At 54.1% G+C, this 26,773-nt stretch overlaps 1 protein-coding gene across 2 annotated transcripts in view; it reads right to left on the bottom strand.

The window, feature by feature from the left end:
* The window catches only part of ASXL2 (ASXL transcriptional regulator 2), an 80,863-nt gene that overhangs the window by 9,652 nt on the left and 44,438 nt on the right, over positions 1 to 26,773 (bottom strand). Inside the window, exons 5-11 of one of the 2 annotated variants that reach the window (XM_054653029.2) lie at positions 18,490 to 18,602; positions 16,200 to 16,335; positions 9,362 to 9,502; positions 5,060 to 5,223; positions 3,550 to 3,646; positions 2,027 to 2,132; positions 42 to 732 (exon numbers count right to left, since the gene is read on the bottom strand). In XM_054653029.2, the coding sequence (XP_054509004.2) occupies positions 42 to 732; positions 2,027 to 2,132; positions 3,550 to 3,646; positions 5,060 to 5,223; positions 9,362 to 9,502; positions 16,200 to 16,335; positions 18,490 to 18,602 (1,448 nt within the window). The remainder of the gene's footprint in view (positions 1 to 41; positions 733 to 2,026; positions 2,133 to 3,549; positions 3,647 to 5,059; positions 5,224 to 9,361; positions 9,503 to 16,199; positions 16,336 to 18,489; positions 18,603 to 26,773) is intronic. The other variant, XM_054653030.2, reaches the window with a different exon arrangement.

The raw sequence follows: 26,773 nt of genomic DNA on the forward strand, positions 1-26,773 counted from the left end.
TGGGGGAGGCCTGGCTGTGGCTCTGTCCCTGCTGGGCTCACCTTGAGCGGGGGCACGCGGGGCACCGCCGGCCCCGTGCCGGGAAAGGGCTGCCTGCGAAAGGCCTGGTGCTGCTGCTGCTGCTGCTGCTGCTGCTGGCAGGGCTCAGCCACACGGGGCTTCTTCTCAGGGCTGCCTGGAGCTTCCTCCCTGCTCTCCAGCTTCCTCTTGTGGGCCTCCACCCCGACCTCCATGGCCTCGCTCCCGGGGGGCTTCTCCTTCTTCTCCTTCTCCTTCTCCTCCTTCTCGGCCGTGGCTGCCGCGGGGCTCTGCGCCCTCGCCGCTGCCCCGCCCGCCTCGGGGCTCTTTGGTTTGCTTGGGGCACCCAGAGATTCCTTCCCTGGCACCTCCTTGGCCACCCCAGGCTTCCTCTGCTCCTCTGCCCCGTGGCTGGTGGTGCTGGGGGGTTTCTGGGGCAGGGTTTCTCTCTCCCGGCCAGGCCCCGGCCGCTCGCCGGCTCTCGGCGCTCGCTGCTCCGGGGACACCTCGCTGGCCTTGGCTGCCTTGGGCCGTGGCTCCTCTCTGCCCTCCTCTGCTGCTTTCCTGCCGCCTGCTGGGGCTGCCTGGGGCTGCGAGGGGGACGTGGGTGTGCTCTGCTCCCGCCGTGGGGCCGGGGGGCTGCGGGGCCGGCCGGGCTCTGCCGCCTCGGGCTGTGCTGTCAGGCGCTCCGACTCCTCGGGGCTCAGCCCAGAACTGCCAAGGAAAACAGAGACCTTGCTTTGTAAAACACCCCTGCAAAAGCATCCCATCCTTGGGAAAGGGAGGCAGGATTCTCTAAATAAACTCCCTAAAGAAATGTCTCGCACGCCCAATTCTGTGCCACGTTCAGTGAGAACCTTCCCTACTGACAGTGCTTGCACAGGAAACAGAAATCAGCACCAGAGATTAAAACCAGCTAAATGCAATACATGGAACACTGGCTAGCTCCAGACACCAGTTTTCCAGGCTGCAAACCCAAAGGGTTTGGCCAACAGTGAATATTTCCCTGTGTGAGCCCCCTGCAGCTCACACGGTGACACTGGCAGGAGGGGACACTGAGGAGGAAAGGTCCCACCACCCTTCAGGAGGAACATGGCATCTAATTCCCACAGTGATGTCTGGGAAAAGTTTCTCCTTGTGGATTAGCTTCATCCATCCCTCTTAGTGATTTGCCAAATTGGATTTTTTTCCCCAAACATAACCCTGTGAAGGTCTGGTGAATCTGTGGATTGGTTCCCAGACAAGTTCTCAGGAGCTATGGGGAGCTGAGCTCCTGCACATGTCCCCTCCATGCTGTCCCCTGTCCCCCTCATGCCCCAGGACTGGGGCTGTTGTCACCTTCCCAGGAGCACAGACCTGGCTCAGGGGGCTGATGAAGCTCCTGCTGAGCTGCACTCCCAGCCTGGTGTATCCCTGTAGTTGTTCCTACAGCCTGTAGGGACACCCACGGCATCCCAAGCACTGCCAGGGATACCCCCAAGGCTCTGGAGGGTTAAAACACCCAGGATGGATGGGAGGCACAGTGGCTGGCAGGGTGAGGACAAGCCCAAACCTGGCCCAGTGCAGGGTTAGAAACTCCTGGTCAGTTATTTACACCTGTGTGCTCCTTCCAAGGTCTCTCAGCAACTCAGAAACCTCCAAGTCCTCCCTGTAACCCCAAAGGATGGGAAACCCCTGAAGCAAGAGGAGGCAGAGAATAAAAGCTTGGCAGATTTGGGGGTTTAACCAGGTGCTGTGGGGTTGGGGATGTGGGAATGCAGGTCCTGACCCTGGGGTGGGACACACTCGGCCACCCCAGCTCCAGGAGAGCCATGGGGTGGCTCCAAGCAAGGAGGGGATGAGGAGAAACATCCCAGGACACCCTGCAGTGGATAAAGGGTGACAAACCTCCCACCTGAGCTGGATCCTGCTGGCATTTCCTGGAGCCAGCAGAAGCCAGGAACCTCCCTCAGGCTCCAGGGAACCCAATGTCCATGGGGGGACACCCAGAACCCAGCTGAGCTCTCACCTCTGCCCGTAGTAGCTCTCAAAGAAGTGCTCCTTCCACAGCTCCACCTTCTTCTCCTTCTCGATCTCCTGCCGGATCCGGAGCTGCATCTCTGGGGTGAACTCTCCTGGGGATGCAGAGGGGATTTCTGAGCCAGGGAAGGGCTGGGAAGGGGGCACAGGGGCCAGAAGGGCTGGGTAAGGGGGCACAGGAGCCAGGAAGGGCTGGGTAATGGGCACAGGGGCCAGGGAAGGGCTGGGTAAGGGGCACAGGGGTCAGGAAGGGCTGGGTAAGGGGGCACAGGAGCCAGGAAGGGCTGGGTAAGGGGCACAGGGGCCAGGGAAGGGCTGGGTAAGGGGCACAGCCCCAGGTGGGTGTCCCAGGAGCCCTGACAGCCCAGGCTGCTGCTCCAGTGGAATGGGGCAGTCCAGGGAATGGAGCTGGGAAGGGAATGGAGCCCCAGCAGGGGCTGAGGGAGCTGGGCAGGGAATGGAGCCCCAGGAGGGGCTGAGGGAGCTGGGCAGGGAATGGAGCCCCAGCAGGGGCTGAGGGAGCTGGGCAGGGAATGGAGCCCCAGCAGGGGCTGAGGGAGCTGGGCAGGGGCTCAGCCTGGAGCAAAGGAGGCTCAGGGGGGCCCTTGTGGCTCTGCACAAGTCCCTGCCAGGAGGGCACAGCCAGGGGGGGTCAGGCTCTGCTCCCAGGGAACAGGGACAGGAGCAGAGGGAATGGCCTGGAGAGACTTGGAAGGGCCTCACCACCCTCCCAGGGAAGAATTTCCCCCAATTTCCCATCCAAACACCCAAAGGGATGGCTCAAAGCACTGAGCACCCCATGCCCTGCTCTGGAACAGAATTTCCCTTCTCTGCCCTGCAGCAGTGTCTGTGTTTAGGGGCCACAACCCCAGAGTGCCCCAGCTCTACTGCCAGTTCAGATTTTAAACATTTCTCCTTCTTTTCTCATCTCTTCCAGAGTTTTGCTCTGTCAGTTCAACACAGAACTCCCCCTGCAGCCCCCTCCAACCCCGAGCCCCCCAGATATGAGCAGTGAGAGCCCCTGCAGAGCTGCAGCTTCTCCAGGAGCACCCTGCAGGCTCCCCCAGCCCCTCCCAGCTGATCCTGGGGCTCCCCCAGCCTCTCCCAGCTGATCCTGGGGCTCCCCCAGCCCCTGCCTGGCTGATCCTGGGGCTCCCCCAGCCCCTCCCAGCTGATCCTGGGGCTCCCCCAGCCCCTCCCTGGCTGATCCTGGGGCTCCCCAGCCTCTCCCTGGTTGATCCTGAGGCTCCCCCAGCCCCTCCCAGCTGATCCTGGGGCTCCCCCAGCCCCTCCCAGCTGATCCTGGGGCTCCCCCAGCCCCTCCCAGCTGATCCTGGGGCTCCCCCAGCCTCTCCCCGGCTGATCCTGGGGCTCCCCCAGCCCTTCCCCAGCTGATCCTGGGGCTCCCCCAGCCCCTCCCTGGCTGATCCTGGGGCTCCCCCACTCCCTCCCTGGCTGATCCTGGGGCTCCCCCAGCCCCTGCCCAGCTGGGGGGTCCTGGGCAGGCTTTACCTTCTGACAGCCTCTCCTTCCAGCCCTGTGCAGCCGAGGTGAAGAACTCATTGTTGAGCGCGGAGCTGCTGAGCTTCATCAGCCCATCAGGGCCCACCTGGGGACACAGAGCACGGTCACCTGCTGGTCACAGCCTGGTCACAGCCTGGCCACAGCCTGGTCACCTGCTGGCCAGAGCTCATGGCCACAGCCTGGTCACCTGCTGGCCACCTGCTGGCCACTGCCCTGGCCACAGCCCAGTCACCTGCTGGCCACAGCCCCTGGTGTGCTGGGCCACAGCTGGAGCAGGGGAGCAGCTTTTGTGTCCAGCCCTGTGGGGACCAGGGTTTTGTCACACAGCTGGACAAAGCAGAGCCTCAGAGGGGCACACTGAAAATGTGGTGCTGTTTCAGAGGGGCACACTGAAATCATGGTGCTGTTTCTCCCAACAATTCTGGAGGATTTGGGAACACTCCCACTGTCCCAGCTGCTCCCAGCCCCAGTGTCCAGCCTGGCCTTGGGCACTGCCAGGGATCCAGGCTGGGCACCCTGTGCCAGGGCCTGCCCACCCTGCCAGGGCACAATTCCTCATTCCCAAGATCCCATCCAGCCCTGCCCTGTGGCACTGGGAGCCATTCCCTGGCTCCTGTCCCTGCAGGCCTTGTCCCCAGTCCCTCTGCAGCTCTCCTGGAGCCCCTTCAGGCCCTGCAAGGTCCTGAACAATGACAACTATTATTAGGTGGCTATTATTATTATTATTATTATTATTATTATTATTATTAGGTGACCATGAGGTCACCCTAAGGTGGATTGGCTCTCCCTGCCCCCGTGCCCCTCTGCCCACAGGTGCCACAACAGGATCAGGATCTCCACCTGGCATCCCTCCCTGCCTGCCCAGAGCCCAGCAGGGCAGGACAGCCCAGGTGAGTGCTGTACCTGGAACAGCCCAGGTGAGTGTGTACCAGCCCAGGTGAGTGCTGTACCTGTGTGGGACAGCCCAGGTGAGTGTGTACCTGGAACAGCCCAGGTCAGTGTGCACCAACCCAGGTGAGTGTGTACCAGCCTAGGTGAGTGCTGTACCTGTGTGGGACAGCCCAGGTGAGTGCTGTACCTGTGTGGGCAGCCCAGGTGAGTCATGTACCTGTATGGGACAGCCCAGGTGAGTGCTGTACCTCTGTGGGACAGCCCAGGTGAGTTGTGTACCTGGTGCAGCCCAGGTGAGTGCTGTACCTGGGGGGACAGCCCAGATGAGTTGTGTACCTGGGCAGCCCCGCCCAGGTGAGTGCTGTACCTTGGCAGCCCCGCCCAGGTGAGTTGTGTACCTTGGCAGCCCAGCCCAGGTGAGTGTGTACCTGTGTGGTACAGTCCAGGTGAGTGCTGTACCTTGGCAGCCCCACCCAGGTGAGTGCTGTACCTTGGCAGCCCAGCCCAGGTGAGCTGTGTACCTGTGTGGGACAGCCCAGGTGAGTGCTGTACCTGGTGCAGCCCAGGTGAGTGCTGTACCTTGGCAGCCCCGCCCAGGTGGCCATACCTGTCTGTCCACATCAGGCAGCAGCAGCAGCAGGCGCTGCTGGCCCTCAGGAGGCAGCAGGCTGAAGGTGTGTTTGTTGATCAGGGCCCTCAGGTTGGTGTTCACCAGGATGGAGTCCGGCGTCTCCACATCGATCTCAGCACAGCGCGCTCTCTTCAGCTGCCCTGGGGGAGCACAACACACCTGGTCAGCATCACTGCCATGTTCTGGGGGAGCACAACACACCTGGTCAGCATCACTGCCCTGTTCTGGGGCAGCACAACACACCTGGTCAGCATCACTGCCCTGTTCTAGAGCAGCACAACACACCTGGTCAGCATCACTGCCCTGTTCTGGGGCAGCACAACACACCTGGTCAGCATCACTGCCCTGTTCTAGGGCAGCACAACACACCTGGTCAGCATCACTGCCCTGTTCTGGGACAGCACAACACACCTGGTCAGCATCACTGCCCTAGGGCAGCACAACACACCTGGTCAGCATCACTGCCCTGTTCTGGGACAGCACAACACACCTGGTCAGCATCACTGCCCTGCCCTAGGGGAGCACAACACACCTGGTCAGCATCACTGCCCTGCTCTGCCCTGGGGCAGCACAACACACCTGGTCAGCCCTGGGCACAGGGGTGTCACCATGGGAGCTGTCCCAGTGCTCCCTGGGCCTCTGCACACAGGTGAAATGATCTGTCATGATCTGTCACATGGGGATTTCCCTGATGCCTCAGGTGGGAGACCTCATGAGAGGGCATCCATTTGTTTGGGGCCATTTGGGTTCATCTTGGGTGCAGCCCTGGCTGGGCTCTGGTGCTGCCCAAGGTGGATCCATGCAGGAGATCCTTTCAATAAATCCCTGCTTTATTCTGTAGCTCTGGCCAGCCTCTGTTCCAGCTCAGCCTGCCCAAGGCATCACCCCAAACACAACCCCATGAGGGTCTGGTGAATCTGTGCATTGGTTCCCCAGACGTTCTCAGGAGCTGGGGGGAGCTGAGCTCTTGCACAAGTCCCTTCCATGCTGTCCCCTGTCCCCCCTATGCCCAGGACTGGGGCTGTTGTCACCTTCCCACAGGCACAGACCTGGCTCAGCAAGCTCTGGACTAAACAAGCTAAACCAGCCCAACCCCTTCATCTAAATCTGAAAGTGATTTCTACCTCAGGGTAATTCTCCAACACCATCAGAGCCGGGAGATCCAGGCTCAGACCTCTCCATCCCCCCTCAGCCCACCTCCCTTGGCACCCTGGCTTCTCAGGAGGGTTCCTGCAGCTCCTTTTGGCCACAGCAATCATCCAAAAGTCTCCAGTTAAAGCCAATTCGCTGCTGGAGATTTCTTTTGGACTCTGCTGCTCTGTGCAAGTGCCTGTTCTGCACAGTGACAGAGAGCTCAGAGTGAGGGAACAGCTGGAACTGGGCCTGGGGCATTTGGGATGGATCTCAGGAAAGATCATCCCCAGAGGCTGCTGGGCACTGCCCCAGGGAATGGGGAAAACACCCCTAATCCTGGGAATGGGCACATCCCTAATCCTGGGAATGGGCACATCCCTAACCCTGGGAATGGGCACATCCCTAATCCTGGGAATGGGCACATCCCTAACCCTGGGAATGGGCACATCCCTAATCCTGGGAATGGGCACATCCCTAACCCTGGGAATGGGGACATCCCTAATCCAGGGAATGGGCACATCCCTAATCCTGGGAATGGGCACATCCCTAATCCTGGGAATGGGCACATCCCCAACCCTGGGAATGGGAACATCCCTAATCCTGGGAATGGGCACATCCCTAATCCTGGGAATGGGCACATCCCTAACCCTGGGAATGGGCACATCCCCAGCCCTGGGAATGGGCACATCCCCAACCCTGGGAATGAGCACATCCCTAATCCTGGGAATGGGCACATCCCTAATCCAGGGAATGAGCACATCCCTAACCCTGGGAATGGGCACATCCCTAATCCAGGGAATGAGCACATCCCTAATCCAGGGAATGAGCACATCCCTAATCCTGGGAATGGGCACATCCCTAATCCAGGGAATGGGCACATCCCTAATCCAGGGAATGGGCACATCCCCAACCCTGGGAATGGGCACATCCCCAACCCTGGGAATGGGCACATCCCTAATCCTGGGAATGGGCACATCCCTAATCCAGGGAATGGGCACATCCCTAACCCTGGGAATGGGCACATCCCTAATCCTGGGAATGGGCACATCCCCAACCCTGGGAATGGGCACATCCACAATCCTGGGAATGGGCACATCCCTAATCCAGGGAATGGGCACATCCCTAATCCTGGGAATGGGCACATCACAAACCCTGGGAATGGGCACATCCCCAACCCTGGGAATGGGCACATCACAAACCCTGGGAATGGGCAATTCCCCAACCCTGGGAATGGGCACATCCCCAGCCCTGGGAATGGGCACATCCCCAACCCTGGGAATGGGCACATCCCTAACCCTGGGAATGGGCACATCCCTAATCCTGGGAATGGGCACATCCCTAACCCTGGGAATGGGCACATCCCCAACCCTGGGAATGGGCACATCACAAACCCTGGGAATGGGCACATCCCTAATCCAGGGAATGAGCACATCCCTAATCCTGGGAATGGGCACATCCCCAACCCTGGAAATGGGCACATCCCTAATCCTGGGAATGGGCACATCCCTAATCCAGGGAATGGGCACATCCCTAACCCTGGGAATGGGCACATCCCCAACCCTGGAAATGGGCACATCCCTAATCCAGGGAATGGGCACATCCCTAATCCTGGAAATGGGCACATCCCTAATCCTGGGAATGGGCACATCCCCAACCCTGGGAATGGGCACATCACAAACCCTGGGAATGGGCACATCCCTAATCCTGGGAATGGCCACATCCCTAATCCAGGGAATGGGCACATCCCTAATCCTGGGAATGGGCACATCCCCAACCCTGGGAATGGGCACATCCCTAACCCTGGGAATGGGCAATTCCCCAACCCTGGGAATGGGCACATCCCCAGCCCAGGGAATGGGCACATCCCTAATCCTGGGAATGGGCACATCCCTAATCCTGGGAATGGGCACATCCCTAACCCTGGGAATGGGCACATCACAAACCCTGGGAATGGGCACATCCCCAACCCTGGGAATGGGCACATCCCTAATCCTGGGAATGGGCACATCACAAACCCTGGGAATGGGCACATCCCCAGCCCTGGGAATGGGCACATCCACAATCCTGGGAATGGGCACATCCCTAATCCAGGGAATGAGCACATCCCTAATCCAGGGAATGAGCACATCCCTAATCCAGGGAATGGGCACATCCCTAATCCAGGGAATGAGCACATCCCTAATCCAGGGAATGAGCACATCACAAACCCTGGGAATGGGCACATCCCTAATCCAGGGAATGAGCACATCCCCAACCCTGGGAATGGGCACATCCCTAACCCTGGGAATGGGCACATCCCTAATCCAGGGAATTGGCACATCCCTAATCCTGGGAATGGGAACATCCCCAACCCTGGGAATGGGCACATCCCTAATCCTGGGAATGGGCACATCCCCAACCCTGGGAATGGGCACATCCCTAATCCTGGGAATGGGCACATCCCTAATCCAGGGAATGGGCACATCCCTAATCCTGGAAATGGGCACATCCCCAACCCTGGGAATGGGCACATCCCCAACCCTGGGAATGGGCACATCCCTAACCCTGGGAATGGGCACATCCCTAATCCAGGGAATGGGCACATCCCCAGCCCTGCCAGAGCTCCTTTGGACAGCCAGGGATGGCCAGGGTGGGATTGCTGGGATCACCTGGGCAGCACCAGGAGCTGCATTCCATCATCCCTGGGGGTTTCTCCCCCTCAGGACATTCCATTCCTTTGTAAGAGTATCCCCAAATTCCCCAGGGCCAGTCCCACCCCTGGAGAATGCAACAGGAACCAGGAAGGTTGGGAGGGCTGAGAAAGCTCCAGGAAAGGACTGGGAGCCAAATCCCAGCATGGAGACCCAGGGAGGAATTTCTTTTCCCTTTTTCATGTCCTTAGAGTGTGTAATTACATTAAAACCCCACAAATAATGCAGGTCCAACAGCTGGCAATTCCCAGGAGAGACCCAGCTGGGAAGGGCTGATTTGAGGATGGAATTGTGAATTATTTGTCCCAATCCCAGCAGCCTGGCAGCCCCTCCCAGGGTCCCTCAGCAATGCCATCAGCACACTCCACTCTGTTTTGCTGGTTTGGGTTTTGGCCTGGCACTGGAGCAGCCAAAGCCCTGGGAAAGCAGGAGAAGCAGGGAATCCATCTCTTACTTGCATGGAGCCTGTCAGATCTGGGGAAGGGCTTCTTGGGCAGCCCTGGCAGGGAGTTCTCGAGCTTCACCGAGGGCGAGGAGCTGCACGTGGAGTTTGGGGGGCTGCTGGAATGTCCATCTGTCTGCTTGCCTTCCCAACCTGCCAGAAAGGGACACATGGAGCAGGGGCATGCACAGGGGGACCGTGCAGGAGCATCCTCCTGAGGGGATGGAGCTCCCAGAGCCACCCCTGCAGCTTCAGCAGTGCCAGCACAGCCATCCCTGAACTCCTGAAGGGGATGGAGCTCCCAGAGCCACCCCTGCAGCTTCAGCACAGCCATTCCTGAGCTCCTGAAGGGGATGGAGCTCCCTGAGCCACCCCTGCATCCCCAGCACAGCCATTCCTGAGCTCCTGCAGGGGATGGAGCTCCCAGAGCCACCCCTGCATCCCCAGCACAGCCATTCCTGAGCTCCTGGAGGGGATGGAGCACCCAGAGCCACCCCTGCATCCCCAGCACAGCCATTCCTGAGCTCCTGCAGGGGATGGAGCTCCCAGAGCCACCCCTGCATCCCCAGCACAGCCATTCCTGAGCTCCTGCAGGGGATGGAGCTCCCAGAGCCACCCCTGCATCCCCAGCACAGCCATTCCTGAGCTCCTGGAGGGGATGGAGCACCCAGAGCCACCCCTGCATCCCCAGCACAGCCATTCCTGAGCTCCTGCAGGGGATGGAGCTCCCAGAGCCACCCCTGCATCCCCAGCACAGCCATTCCTGAGCTCCTGCAGGGGATGGAGCTCCCAGAGCCACCCCTGCATCCCCAGCACAGCCATTCCTGAGCTCCTGAAGGGGATGGAGCACCCAGAGCCACCCCTGCACCCCTGCATCCCCAGCACAGCCATCCCTGAACTCCTGGAGGGGATGGAGCTCCCAGAGCCACCCCTGCATCCCCAGCACAGCCATTCCTGAACTCCTGCAGCTCCCAGAGCCACCCCTGCAGCCCCAGCACAGCCATTCCTGAGCTCCTGCAGGGGATGGAGCTCCCAGAGCCACCCCTGCAGCCCCAGCACAGCCATTCCTGAGCTCCTGCAGGGGATGGAGCTCCCAGAGCCACCCCTGCAGCCCCAGCACAGCCATTCCTGAGCTCCTGGAGCTCCCAGAGCCACCCCTGCATCCCCAGCACAGCCATTCCTGAGCTCCTGGAGCTCCCAGAGCCACCCCTGCAGCCCCAGCACAGCCATTCCTGAGCTCCTGGAGGGGATGGAGCACCCAGAGCCACCCCTGCATCCCCAGCACAGCCATTCCTGAGCTCCTGGAGGGGATGGAGTTCCCAGAGCCAGCCCTGCATCCCCAGCACAGCCATTCCTGAGCTCCTGGAGGGCTCCTGCCCTGCAGCTGAATGCAGGAGATCCCCTGGACCACCAGGATGTCCCAAACCAAAGGCATGGACAGGCACATCCCACCTGCTTTGGGCCCATTTCCCAGTTAATCCCAGTTTATTTCCCCTCTCATCTGACCCAGGCATGGCTCCATTCCCATTTCCAGGGCTAACAGTGCTCCTGGCAGGGAAATCTCTCCGAAGCTCCCCTGTCCTTGCTGAACTTCACCCCTCTCCTGCAGCTTTTGTCCCTGCCCACCCTGGGGAACTCCTCCTCCTCTTCCCAGGGCTTACTTTCCCATCCTGGTTTCTCTCCTTCCCTTCCCTGCCTCACACAAGCTCTTCCAGCTCTGAATAAACCCCTGAAATTGTGCAAGTTGTTGCCTCCCTCCCTCCATTTGATTCCCTGCTCTCTCCACACCTCCCATGTCCCTGCTGGGAGCTGTCCCTGGGCAGCACCACAGGGATGGGGGAAAAGGAACCTCATGGAGAAACCACACAGGAGGAACCTTCCAGGCCTTGGCAGGGAGGGATTTACAGCCTGAGGGGGCTCCTGAACACACCAATCCCACCTGGAACCAGCTGGGGAAGAACTCCAGGAAAAGCCTGGGAGCAGGAAAAGCTCCAGACTGAGCCTGGGAAAAGGCTCCTAAGGTTGGAATTACCAGCAGGAAGGGCAAGGAACCAGCTGAGAAGGAACTCCAGGAAAAGCCTGGAGGCAGGAAAAGCCTGGAGGGAGCAGGAAAAGCTCCAGACTGAGCCTGAGGAAAGCATCCAAGGCTGGAGTTACCAGCAGGAAGGACAAGGAACCAGCTGAGGAAAAACTCCAGGAAAAGCCTGGAGGCAGGAAAAGCCTGGGAGCAGGAAAAGCTCCAGACTGAGCCTGAGAAAAGGCTCCTAAGGCTGGAATTACCAGCAGGAAGGGCAAGGAACCAGGTGAGAAGGAACTTCAGGAAAAGCCTGGAGGCAGGAAAAGCCTGGGGGGAGCAGGAAAAGCCTGGAAGCAGGAAAAGATCCAGGCTGAGCCTGGGGAAAGCATCCAAGGCTGGAGTTACACAGCAGGAAAGGCAAGGAACCAGCTGAGGAAGGTTCCTGAGGAAGGTTTTCCTCCAGGAAAAGCCTGGGAGCAGGAAAAGCCTGGGAGTAGGAAAAGCTCCAGACTGAGCCTGGGAAAAGGCTCCTAAGGCTGGAGTTACACAGCAGGAAGGGCAAGGAACCAGCTGAGGAAGAACTCCAGGAAAAGCCTGGAAGCAGGAAAAGCCTGGAAGTAGGAAAAGCTCCAGACTGAGCCTGGGGAACGCATCCAAGGCTGGAATTACACAGCAGGAAGGACAAACCCCCCTGGCCCTGGCACCCTGAAGAGGGAGCAGAGATTCTGCCCAGGATGAGCCCCAGGAGCCCGGGCTGAGGCTCAGGGCAGCTCCTGGGCACTCCCAGCTCCTCAGGGCTCCTGGAAAATCCTGCCCTGACCTGCCCAGGACATTGCCAAAGATATCCCAGGAAATGCAAACACAGATGATTGTGATGGGGACACTGGGGCTGGGATGGGGACACTGGGGCTGGAATGGGGACACTGGGAATTGTCCTCGCTTGGAATGGGGATACTGGGATAGGAATGGGGACACTGGGGCTGGGATGGGGACACTGGGAATTGTCCTGGCTTGGAATGAGGACACTGGGACTGGGATGGGGACACTGGGAATTGTCCTGGCTTGGAATGGGGATACTGGAATTGCCCTGGCTTGGAATGGGGACACTGGGACTGGAATGGGGACACTGGGACTGGAATGGGGACACTGGGAATGCCCTGGCTTGGAATGGGGATACTGGGATAGGAATGGGGACACTGGGACTGGGATGAGGACACTGGGACTGGAATGGGGACACTGGGAATGCCCTGGCTTGGAATGGGGATACTGGGATAGGAATGGGGACACTGGGACTGGGATGAGGACACTGGGGCTGGGATGGGGACACTGGGAATTGCCCCTGCCTTGGAATGGGGACACTGGGAATTGCTCCTGGCTTGGAATGGGGACACTGGGACTGGAATGGGGACACTGGGAATGCCCTGGCTTGGAATGGGGACACTGGGACTGGGATGGGGACACTGGGAATTGCCCTGGCTTGGAATGGAGACACTGGGAATTGCCCCTGCCTTGGAATGGGGACACTGGGACTGGAATGGGGACACTGGGAATGCCCTGGCTTGGAATGAGGACACTGGGACTGGAATGGGGACACTGGAATTGCCCTGGCTTGGAGAGGGACTGGCACAAGCTGGAATGGGGACACTGGGGCTGGGATGGGGACACTGGAATTGCCCCTGCCTTGGAATGGGGACACTGGGAATTGCCCCTGGCTTGGAATGGGGACACTGGGACTGGAATGGGGACACTGGGAATGCCCTGCCTTGGAATGGGGACACTGGAATTGCCCTGGCTTGGAATGGGAACACTGGGACTGGAATGGGGACACTGGGAATTGCCCTGGCTTGGAAGGGACTGGCACAAGCTGGAATGGGGACACAGGGACTGGAATGGGGACACCGGGAATGCCCTGGCTTGGAATGGGGACACTGGGACTGGGATGGGGACACTGGGAATTGCCCTGGCTTGGAATGGGGACACTGGAATTGCCCTGGCTTGGAGAGGGACTGGCACAAGCTGGATGTGTGCCAACAGCCCAGCTGCCTGCAGGGAATGGGGCTGGAATGCTGAGCCCTGCCAGGGATTGTCTGGGGCACTGAGCCTGCCCCAAGCCAGGGAATCCAGCAGGTGCCAGGGAATTGGGCAGGTGCCAGGGAATTCCAGAGGTGCCAGGGAATTCCAGAAGTGCCAGGGAATTCCACAGGTGCTAGGGAACTCCACAGGTGCCAGGGAACTGGAGAGGTGCCAGGGAATTCCACAGGTACCAGAGAATTGGGCAGGTGCCAGGGAATTCCACAGGTGCTAGGGAATTGGGGAGGTGCCAGGGAATTGCAGAGGTGCCAGGGAATTCAGCTACTCTGGAAAGAAATCAGGGAAAGCTGGCTGGAATAAATACCAAGAATTTGGGATACCATGGAAAACCTGGTGCTGGCAGGGAGCTCCTGCCCTGCTGGAGCAGCCAGAGCAGCGCAGAGACCTCAGTGCTCCCTGACACCACAAATTCTGGAAACCCCTCGGGGATCCTGTTCCAGATGGGAACAGGACATGGAACCCATCCTGCAGGATGAGGAGCAACTTCAGAAAACATCAATACCAGGTGAAACTCCCAAATATAAACACTGGGAGAAATCATCAACAAAAACACCAGGAGAAACTCCCAAATATGAACATTGGGAGAAATCATCAACAAAAACACCAGGAGAAACTCCCAAATATGAACATTGGGAGAAATCATCAACAGAAACACCAGGAGAAACTCCCAAATATGAACATTGGGAGAAATCATCAACAGAAACACCAGGAGAAACTCCCAAATATGAACATTGGGAGAAATCATCAACAGAAACACCAGGAGAAACTCCCAAATATGAACATTGGGAGAAATCCCCAAACATAAATAGCAGGAGAACCCCAAACAGAAATAACCAGGAGAAACTCCCAAATATAAACACCAGGAGAAACTCCCAACTATAAATAACAGGAGAAATCCCCAAATATAAATAGCAAGAGAACCCCAAAAAGAAATAACCAGGAGAAACTCCCAAACAGAAGCACCAGGAGAAATCCCAGAACAGAAGCACCAGGAGAAGGCCCCTGCATGGGGTTCAGGTGACTGGGAAAGTCCCTGAGCACTGGGAGCAGCTTTGAACTGGCCAAAGGCACAGCCAGAGCCATTCCAGAGACATCCAAGATCATCCACGATCCAGCCAAAATCCATCCAAGATCATCCACGATCCATCCAAAATCCATTCAAGATCCGTCCAAAATCCATCCAAGATCCATCCAAGATCTATTCAAGATCCATCCAAGATCCATCCAAAATCCATCCAAGATCCATTCAAAATCCATCCACAATCCATCCAAGATCCATCCAAGATCCATCCAAGATCCATTCAAGATCCATCCAAGATCCTTCCAAAATCCATCCAAGATCCATCCAAGATCCATCCAAGATCCATCCAAGATCCTTCCAAAATCCATCCAAGATCCATCCAAAATCCATCCAAGATCCATTCAAGATCCATCCACGATCCATCCAAGATCCATCCAAAATCCATCCAAGATCCATCCAAGATCATACAAGATCATCCAAGATCCATCCAAGATCATCCAAGATCCATCCAAAATCCATTCAAGATCCATCCAAAATCCATCCAAGATCATCCAAAATCCATCCAAAATCTATCCACGGTCCATGCAAGATCCATCCAAGATCATCCAAGATTATACAAGATCATCCAAAATCCATCCAAGATCCATCCAAAATCCATTCAAGATCCATCCACGATCCATCCATGATCATCCAAGATCCAGCCAAAATCCATTCAAGATCATCCAAGATCCCTCCAAAATCATCCATGATCCATCCAAGATCATCCAAGATCTCCCCAAGGTCTGTCCTTACCCAGTGCATCCCCCAGAGCCCCAATCCATGAGGCAGGAGCTGAAGGTGCCCCAATCCCTAGGGCAGGAGTTGACTGTTCCCCAAGCCCTGGGGCAGGAGTTGATGGTTCCCCAAGCCCTGGGGCAGCAGCTGATGGTTCCCCAAGCCCTGGGGCAGAACCTGATGGTTCCCCAAGCCCTGGGGCAGGAGCTGAAGGTTCCCCAATCCATGGGGCAGGAGCTGATGGTGCCCCAAGCCCTGACGCAGAACCTGATGGTGCCCCCAAGCCCTGGGGCAGCAGCTGATGGTGCCCCAAGCCCTGGGGCAGGAGCTGATGGTTCCCCAATCCATGGGGCAGAAGCTGAGGGTTCCCCAAGCCCTGGGGCAGGAGCTGATGGTTCCCCAAGCCCTGAAGCTGTAGCTGATGGTGCCCCAAGCCCTGGGGCAGGAGCTGATGGTTCCCCAAGCCCTGAAGCTGTAGCTGATGGTGCCCCAAGCCCTGGGGCAGAACCTGATGGTTCCCCAAGCCCTGGGGCAGAACCTGATGGTTCCCCAAGCCCTGGGGCAGCAGCTGATGGTGCCCCAAGCCCTGACGCAGAAGCTGATGGTGCCCCAAGCTCTGAAGCTGCAGCTGATGGTGCCCCAAGCCCTGGGGCAGCAGCTGATGGTGCCCCAAGCCCTGACGCAGAAGCTGAAGGTTCCCCAAGCCCTGACGCAGGAGCTGATGGTGCCCCAAGCTCTGAAGCTGCAGCTGATGGTGCCCCAAGCCCTGGGGCAGAAGCTGAGGGTTCCCCAAGCCCTGGGGCAGGAGCTGAAGGTTCCCCAAGCCCTGGGGCAGGAGCTGAAGGTTCCCCAAGCCCTGGGGCAGGAGCTGAAGGCTCCAGAGCCCAGAGGAAGGTGCAGAAAGGAGCAGTTTGCCCTGCACCCCCCCTGGCAGTGCCCACACGTACCTGACCTCCCAGGGGTGGCCTTGGCCTTGAGCAGGACGTGCTGGCTGGAGGGCAGGGCCAGGCCCGGCCCCAGGCCCGCCCGGCACTGCTGCTGCTGCTGCTGCTGCTGCTGCTTCTGCTGCTGCTGCTTCAGGGCCTGCAGGGACACACAGGGCACATACAGGGGCATCAGCCACCCCACAGGGCACACACAGGGGCATCAGCCACCCCACAGGGGACACACAGGGCATCAGCCACCCCACAGGGCACACACAGGGGCATCAGCCACCCCACAGGGGACACACAGAGCCATCAGCCACCCCACAGGGCACAGGGATCAGCCACCCCACAGGGGACACACAGGGGCATCAGCCACCCCACAGGGGACACACAGGGGCATCAGCCACCCCACAGGGCACACACAGGGGCATCAGCCACCCCACAGGGCACAGGGATCAGGGATCAGCCACCCCACAGGGGACACACAGGGGCATCAGCCACCCCACAGGGGACACACAGGGGCATCAGCCACCCCACAGGGCACACACAGAGCCATCAGCCACCCCACAGGGGACACACAGAGCCATCAGCCACCCCACAGGGGACACACAGGGGCATCAGCCACCCCACAGGGGACACACAGAGCCATCAGCCACCCCACAGGGCACACACAGGGGCATCAGCCACCCCACAGGGCACACACAGAGCCATCAGCCACCCCACAGGGGACACACAGGGGCATCAGCCACCCCACAGGGCACACACAGAGCCATCAGCCACCCCACAGGGCACACACAGGGGCATCAGCCACCCCACAGGGCACAGGGATCAGCCACCCCACAGGGCACACACAGAGCCATCAGCCACCCCACAGGGGACACACAGGGGCATCAGCCACCCCACAGGGCACAGGGATCAGCCACCCCACAGGGCACACACAGAGGCATCAGCCACCCCACAGGGCACAGGGATCAGCCACCCCACAGGGCACACACAGGGGCATCAGCCACCCCACAGGGGACACACAGAGCCATCAGCCACCCCACAGGGGACACACAGAGCCATCAGCCACCCCACAGGGGACACACAGGGGCATCAGCCACCCCACAGGGGACACACGGGGGCATCAGCCACCCCACAGGGCACACACAGAGCCATCAGCCACCCCACAGGGCACACACAGAGCCATCAGCCACCCCACAGGGGACACACAGAGCCATCAGCCACCCCACAGGGCAGAGGGATCAGGGATCAGCCACCCCACAGGGCACACACAGGGGCATCAGCCACCCCACAGGGGACACACAGGGGCATCAGCCACCCCACAGGGCACAGGGATCAGCCACCCCACAGGGGACAGGGATCAGGGATCAGCCACCCCACAGGGCACACACAGGGGCATCAGCCACCCCACAGGGGACAGGGATCAGCCACCCCACAGGGGACACACAGGGGCATCAGCCACCCCACAGGGCACACACAGGGGCATCAGCCACCCCACAGGGCACACACAGGGGCATCAGCCACCCCACAGGGGACACACAGAGCCATCAGCCACCCCACAGGGCACACACAGGGGCATCAGCCACCCCACAGGGCACACACAGAGCCATCAGCCACCCCACAGGGCACACACAGGGGCATCAGCCACCCCACAGGGCACACACAGGGGCATCAGCCACCCCACAGGGCACACACAGAGCCATCAGCCACCCCACAGGGCACACACAGGGGCATCAGCCACCGCACAGGGCACACACAGAGCCATCAGCCACCCCACAGGGCACACACAGGGGCATCAGCCACCCCACAGGGCACACACAGAGCCATCAGCCACCGCACAGGGCACAGGGATCAGCCACCCCACAGGGCACAGGCATCAGCCACCCCACAGGGCACAGGGATCAGCCACCCCACAGGGCACACACAGGGGCATCAGCCACCCCACAGGGCACACACAGAGCCATCAGCCACCCCACAGGGCACACACAGGGGCATCAGCCACCCCACAGGGCACACACAGAGCCATCAGCCACCCCACAGGGCACACACAGGGGCATCAGCCGCCCCACAGGGCACAGGGATCAGGGATCAGTCACCCCACAGGGCACACACAGGGGCATCAGCCACCCCACAGGGGACACACAGGGGCATCAGCCACCCCACAGGGCACAGGGATCAGCCACCCCACAGGGCACAGGCATCCCACAAGGCACGGGGATCAGCAACCCCACAGGGCACAGGGATCAGGCACCCCACAGAACCACCAGGGGGGCTCCATCCCTGCAGGGAAACTGAGGCACTGACTGACCTGCTTGAGGGCCTTCTTGCTGTGCTTCTGGGAGGAGGAGAGGCCCTTGGCCGGGATGGACGGGGAGGGGCAGCCGGGCTGCGGGGAGCCCGCGGGGGGCAGGCGCGACGGCACTGCGGGACACGGAAATGGAAATGTAAATGTAAATGTAAATGTAAATACATAATTATAAATGGAAATATAAATATATATAAATGTAGACATGAATTATAAATATAAATATAGATATGAATATAAATATAAGCAGGAACTCAACCTCCAGCTTGTGTTTAGCAAATACAAAATAATAAAAATAAAAATAAAAATAAAAACAAATATAAATGTAGATATGAATTATAAATATAGATATGAATATAAATATAAGCAGGAACTCAACCTCCAGCTTGTGTTTAGCAAATACAAAAAATAAAAATAAAAATAATAAAAATAAAATAATAAAAATAAAACAAAATATAAAACAAAATATAAATATAAAACAAAATATAAATATAAATATAAATATTAATATTAATATTAATATGAATTATAAATATAAATATAGATATGAATATAAATATAAGCAGGAACTCAACCTCCAGCTTGCATTTACCAAATACAAAATAATAAAAATAAATACAAAAATAAATATAAAATGAATATAAATATAATTATAATATTATAAATAAAATATAAATCTAACCATAACTATAAATATAACTATAAATACCAAATGTAAATAGAATATAAATTGTAAATAAAATATATAAAATTAAATGTAAATATAAATGTGTAAATAAAGATATAAATAGAATTATAAATATAATTATAATTAAAAATATAACACAATAAATATAACATTATAAATGTAAATATAAATGTAAATAGGGATATAAAACCTGTAAGTATAAATATAGACAGAAATAAGTAGTAAATGTAAATAAAATACTGTGTAAATAAATGTAAATATATAAACACAATATATAAATGTAAATATAGCTGTAAACATAAATATATCAATATAAATAGGAAAGTGTAAAAACAATAATATAAATATAGCTATAAATATAAATATAAATATGTTTTATATAAATATAAATATGGACATAAATATAAATAGTGAATGTAAATGAAATACAAATTTTAGTATATAACTTTAAATATATAAAATGTAAATAGAGCTATAAATATAAATAGTAAATGAAAATATAACACTAAAAATACAACATTATAAATATAAATATAGGTATAAATATAGACATAAATATAAATTAACTCCAATATGCAAATGGAGCAGAACTGAACAAAGTGAGAGACTCCATGCCCAGTTGTGTATTTTGGGACCATTTTGGTTCATCTTGGGTTCATTTTGGGACCATTTGGGTTCATCTTGGGTGCAGCCCTGGCTGGGCTCTTGTGCTGCCCAAGGTGGATCCATGCAGGAGATCCTTTCAATAAATCCCTGCTTTATTCTGTAGCTCTGGCCAGCCTCTGTTCCAGCTCAGCCTGCCCAAGGTATCAGATCCCCTGGGAAGCAGCACAAAGCCAGCAGGAGCAGATTCTGGGGGCTCCTCCTGGTTCAGCCAACACCAAATGAACCCAGAGAGAGAGAGGAGAGGACCCCCAGTGGTGGCACAGAGCTGCCCCTGGGCCAGCCTTGGCCACCACGCTCTGGGGACACTCAGGTGTGGAGGCCAGCAGGAACCCCAGCACACACCAGGCACTGAGGGGTTCCTGGGAGTCAGGGAGCTGCTGTGGGCCATGCTCTGAGAGGGGAGGATCAACCATTGGCTGCTCCTTCAATCATCAACTGATTCTTTAACCATTGACTGATTCTTTAACCATTAACTCATTCTTTAACCACTGACTGATTCTTTAACTGTAAACTCATTCTTTAACTATGAACTCCCTCTTAACTATTGAATAATTCATTGGGCACTGACTCACTCTCCCCTGGCAGGGTGGGCAGGCCCTGGCACAGGGTGCCCACCCTGGGTCCCTGGCAGTGCCCAAGGCCAGGCTGGACACTGGCACACCCTGGGACTGTGGGAGGTGTCCCTGCCACGGCAGGGGTGACACTGGGGGGGCTCTGAGGTCCCAACCCATTCCATGACTCTCTGAACCCCTGTGCTGGGAGATGACAAACCCAGAGGGCACAGGGAGTGTGCCCAGGTTGTCACTGAGGGCACAGATGTGTGGAGCATTAATTCCTGTCCTTCACTTTGAAAGGTTTCATTTCCCACAAATGATGGAAACACAAGGAAATCTGACTGGAAGGAAATCCTTGCCAAGGAGCCCAGCTGAGAACTGAAGCTCTTCAGGAGGGCTCCTCAGAGCTCTGAGGAATTCTGAGCAGGAAGCACAGAGAATGACATCACTGCAAACACGGAATGGATGAGAGCCAAAGGAAGAATTTCAAATAAAAACTGAGTCATTATTGCCCACAGTCCTTCAGAGGGCAAGCATGGGCCGGGAGGGTCACTGCAGGTCAGGACTCTGCTGCTGCTGATGGGCAAAGCTGCTCTGAGCAGCCAGAAATGCAGGAGAAATGCCAGAAATCCCAGAGTCCCTGAGGCTGGAAAATCCCCCCCAGCCCATCCAGTCCCAGCTGTGCTCAATGCCCACCTTGTCCCCAGCCCAGGGCACTCAGTGCCACATCCAGGTGACACCTGCAGGGATGGGCACCCCAAACCCCCCTGAGCAGCCCCTGCCAAGGCCTGAGCCCCCTTTCCATGCAGAAATTCCTCCTGGTGTCCACCCTGAGGCCATTTCTGTGGCGTTCACATTCTCTGGAAAATCCCTTCGCCCAGGATTTTTCTCCTGGGAAGCTGAGAAACCTCAGAGAAAAAGGAAAACAATTCTTATCTCATTTGCTTCTCCTGTGTTGTGTTCACATGTGGGATGTGTTTGGAGATTGTTTACCCACAGGTGATTGTTTCATTGGATTCTGCTGTGGGTTGTTTTGATTCTTTGGCCAATCAGGGCCAAGCTGTGTCGAGATTCTGGAAAGAGTTCCAAGTTTTCATTATTATCTTTTTAGCATTCTGTAAGTGTCCTTTCTGTATTCTTTAGTATGGTTAGTATTCTTTAATATAATATAGTATCATAAAGTAATAAATCAGCTTTCTGAGAACATGGAGTCACATTCACCATTCCTGCCTTTGCTGGGACATTCCCAGCAAACGGAATACATTTCCCCTTGTCCTGTCCCTGGTCCCTGGGAGCAGAGCCTGATCCCACCTGGGAGCCTGATCCCACTCAGGGCAAATCCTGCAACCTCCAGCAATGGTTCTGAGGACTCCTCATGTCCCCACACTCTGCATTTCTCTGTATATTTATGGAATGTAGTTTATACATCAAACTTCTACTTTACATAGGACACGAAATTCAATCCAATTCAGAGCATTCAGGACAAGCAAGTCCCATGGGACACAGGATTTACGTGGAGCTGCTGCCACCACTGCTGGTGGCAGCTCAGTGTGACACAGCCACTGCCAGCTGCCCAAAGGAACAGAACTGCCAAAGGTGCCAGGCTCTGTCCCAAAGCCCAGCCAGTGCCACTGCTCAGCACAGGGCACAGGGAATTGGCCACTGGCCCCTGGGCTGTGCCAGCTCTGGGGTGGCAGCAGGGCCAGGGCAGTGCCCGTCCCCTGTGCTGGCACTGCTGGGGCACCTGCAGGGCTGGGGGCAGCTCTGGGCCCCTCCTGACACGAGAGACCTGCAGGGGCTGGAGCTGGGCAGGGAATGGAGCCCCAGGAGGGGCTGAGGGAGCTGGGCAGGGAATGGAGCCCCAGGAGGGGCTGAGGGAGCTGGGCAGGGAATGGAGCCCCAGCAGGGGCTGAGGGAGCTGGGCAGGGGCTCAGCCTGGAGCAAAGGAGGCTCAGGGGGCCCTTGTGGCTCTGCACAAGTCCCTGCCAGGAGGGCACAGCCAGGGGGGGTCGGGCTCTGCTCCCAGGGAACAGGGACAGGACAAGGGGAAATGGCCTCAGGCTGGGCCAGGGCAGGCTCAGGGTGGACACCAGGAGGAATTTCTGCATGGAAAGGGGGCTCAGGCCTTGGCAGGGGCTGCCCAGGGAGGTTTGGGGTGCCCATCCCTGCAGGTGTCACCTGGATGTGGCACTGGGTGCCCTGGGCTGGGGACAAGGTGGGCATTGGGCACAGCTGGGACTCCATGGTCTGTAGAGAAGCTCCATGAAAGCCAGGGGTAAGAGGTTCTTGCTCCTGCTAAAACACCCCACAAATGCAATTATTTCCTTTGCTCTCTTCCTTTTCTAGTGAATTAACCAGGTGGGGCCTCTTGGCCTCTGTCTAATCGGACAGCCCCATGTCTGAGGTGAACTCCAAAAGGTCCTATGAGGTGTCTTAGTACCTAAATTGAGAGACAAACTTCTGAGCTTTTTGCCTTTTTAAGCAGACAAAGAATAATTTAGTCACTCCATCACCAAGGGACGCATTCCTCCACTGGGCCCTTCTCCCCTTACCTGCCTGGAGCTGCTCCATGAACATTCCTGCTGCTCCTGGGGCTCCTGGGGCTCTGCAGAGGCACCCAGGGCTCTGCTCTCCCTCCCCAAATCCCAGGGGTGCTTTGTGCAGCCAGAGCTCTTGGGTTTTTTTGCACAAATAAGGAAATGGCTGCTGATGTTATCTGGCCACGCTTCCTGCTCTGCTGGGGATGATCACGGAGGGCTCAGGCAGCTCCTGCCTGCCCCTCTCTGCTCCCCACCTCCATTCCCTCCCCTCACAGCCCAGCTCTGCTCCTGAGAGCCTGCAGGAACAACCTGTGCCTTGTCTGAGCTCTGCTTCCCACCAAAACCCGGGCATGGGCTGGTCCCAAAGGCTGGGGGTGCTGCTGAGCCCAGCCTCACACGGGGCTGAGCTGGGCTTGGGGTGTTCAGCCCTGGGATTTGGGGTGTTCTCCAGTTCAATCGTGGGATTTGGGGTGTTCTCCAGTTCAGCCCTGGGATTTGGGGTGGTCTCCAGCTCAGCCCTGGGATTTGGGATGTTCTCCAGTTCAATTGTGGGATTTGGGATATTCTCCACCTCAGCCCTGGGATTTGGGATGTTCTCCACCTCAGCCCTGGGATTTGGGGTGTTCTCCACCTCAGCCCTGGGATTTGGGATGTTCTCCAGTTCAATTGTGGGATTTGGGATATTCTCCACCTCAGCCCTGGGATTTGGGATGTTCTCCACCTCAGCCCTGGGATTTGGGGTGTTCTCCAGCTCAGCCCTGGGATTTGGGATGTTCTCCAGTGCAGCCCTGGGATTTGGGATGTTCTCCAGTTCAGCCCTGGGATTTGGGATGTTCTCCATTTCAGCCCTGGGATTTGGGATGGTCTCCAGCTCAGCCCTGGGATTTGGGGTGTTCTCCAGCTCAGCCCTGGGATTTGGGGTGGTCTCCATTTCAGCCCTGGGATTTGGGATGTTCTCCAGTTCAGCCCTGGGATTTGGGATGTTCTCCATTTCAGCCCTGGGATTTGGGATGTTCTCCAGTTCAGCCCTGGGATTTGGGGTGTTCTCCAGCTCAGCCCTGGGATTTGGGGTGGTCTCCATTTCAGCCCTGGGATTTGGGGTGTTCTCCAGCTCAGCCCTGGAATTTGTGGTGTTCTCCAGTTCAGCCCTGGGATTTGGGATGTTCTCTATTTCAGCCCTGGGATTTGGGGTGTTGTTCATGAGCAAGGAGGATTTTATGTGCTCCATGTCCCAGGTTTCTGTGTGCTCCATGGCCCTGCAGGAGTGCTGCATTCCAGGCTGATGCTCCAGAGGAATCCTCCTCACTCTGAGGAGCTTTGTTATTTTGTTATTTTGCCTTTTATCGAACCTTTTTCTGTTTCCAACACTACCTCCAATGCCATTCAGAGCAGCTAAACAATCTCAAGTGTAACAAGAGCTCCTAAGACCCAGCTCAAAGAGAAGCCCACGAGCCCAGTTCCCCTTCTGGGGCCTCTCCGTGGCCATCAGGGTGACACAAACCCCGTGGCTTGGGGATTGTAACCTCACTGGTTACAAACAAATGAAAATAAAAGCAGCAGGAAAAGGCTCAGGGAGCCTTGAGGATGTCTGGGAGCAGCAGCCCTGGCTCTGCTGGTGCCCCACAGTCAGGATGGGAGTTGGGGTGGTCACTGCCAGGGGTTCCCTCATTTCCCTCCACTCATCCCTGCTGCAGGACAGGGTGAAGAGCCACACCTGGGATGGAGCTGAGCCCAATTCCTGCTTCAATCCTGCACTTCATGGCAGCTTTTTGGGTATTAAATGTTACTTCCTGCATGCAGCAAGGCCATGAAGCTGCAGTGTTTGCTGGAGGAAATGAGAAGAACCCTTCCAGATGCAGAAAGGAAATGAAATACTGAAATGAAGAAACTCTTCCCTTGAGCAGGATCCCTGCTCCAGCAGAACCACAGCTGGCACTGCAGGAGGGCAGAGCCACCATGGCATGGGGCTGTGCCACCCCCTGGCACACAGGGGACAGGTGGGAGAGGTTGTACAGTGACTTCTGGGAGAGAAGTTTGATAACAGGGTCCATGTTTACCCCTGAAAGAATTTCCTACCAAGGTCCTTGACACAGAAACCAAGAAAGGAAGGATAAGTAAGAGAAACCTGCAATTCTCTGTTCCAATGAGCACTCTGTTTGTCTCTTCTGACCAGTGAGTAAAGTATAAACTCATGAGGTTTGTAAGACTGTATAAAAAACATTGCATGCTGTAATAAAAACAGTTTGAAGCCTTCTGCAAATGGAGTGTGCTGCTCTGTATTGTCTGCATCTCAACTGGGACAGTGCCAGGGACTGTTCTGACTCTGTCAGTGTTCTTTTGTGTGACTGCATTTCTCATTTTATTTTTGTTTTCTTCCCTAATAAAGAACTGTTATTCCTACTCCCATATCTTTGCCTGAGATAATTATAAGTTTATATATTTTTATATTGTTATATATTTTTATATATAATTTTTATATATTTTTATATAACTGTTATTCCTACTCCCATATCTTTGCCTGAAAGCAAGATTAAGCACTTATAATAATTAAGCAAATTATAAGCAAATTATAATAATTTGATAATTGTAATTTGCTTATAATTTATAATAATCATAAGAATTTTATAAGAATTTATAAAATTATAAAAAAGTTTATAAATTTTTATTTTCTTCCCTAATAAAGAACTGTTATTCCTACTCCCATATCTTTCCCTGAGAGCAAGATTAAGCAATTATAATAATTAAGCAAATTATAAGCAAATTATAATAATTTGATAATTATAATTTGCTTATAATTTATAATAATCATAATAATTTTATAAGAATTTATAAAATTATAAATAAGTTTATAATTTTTTTTATAAATTTATAAATAAGTTTATAAATTTTTAGTTTCTTCCCTAATAAAGAACTGTTATTCCTATTCCATATCTCTCGCCTGAGAGTAAGATTAAGCAATTATAATAATTAAGCAAATTATAATAATTTGATAATTATAAGTTTATAATTTTTATATGACTGTTATTTTTATATATTTTTATATATTTTTATATATTTTTATATAACTGTTATTCCTACTCCCATATCTTTGCCTGAGAGCAAGATTAAGCACTTATAATAATTAAGCAAATTATAAGCAAATTATAGTAATTTGATATTTATAATTTGCTTATAATTTATAATAATCATAATAATTTTATAAGAATTTATAAAATTATAAGTTTATAATTTTTTTTATAAATTTATAAATAAGTTTATAAATTTTTAGTTTCTTCCCTAATAAAGAACTGTTATTCCTATTCCATATCTCTCGCCTGAGAGTAAGATTAAGCAATTATAATAATTAAGCAAATTATAATAATTTGATAATTATAAGTTTATAATTTTTATATGACTGTTATTTTTATATATTTTTATATATTTTTATATAACTGTTATTCCTACTCCCATATCTTTGCCTGAGATAATTATAAGTTTATATATTTTTATATTTTTATATATAATTTTTATATATTTTTATGTAACTGTTATTCCTACTCCCGTATCTTTGCCTGAGATAATTATAAGTTTATATATTTTTATATATTTATATATATAATTTTTATATATTTTTAGATAAAAATTATATATAAAAATATATATTTGATAATTATAAGTTATAATTATAATATATATAATTTGATAATTATATATACAATTATCAAATTATATATTATATATGATATAAATTATATATATTATATAATATATAATTATTATTATAATGCTAATTGGCTTATAATTTATAATAATCATAATAATTTTATAAGAATTTATAAAATTATAAATAAGTTTATAAA

The sequence above is a fragment of the Agelaius phoeniceus genome, chromosome 3 (assembly GCF_051311805.1).
Source record: "Agelaius phoeniceus isolate bAgePho1 chromosome 3, bAgePho1.hap1, whole genome shotgun sequence".
Classification (NCBI taxonomy): Eukaryota; Metazoa; Chordata; class Aves; order Passeriformes; family Icteridae; genus Agelaius; species Agelaius phoeniceus.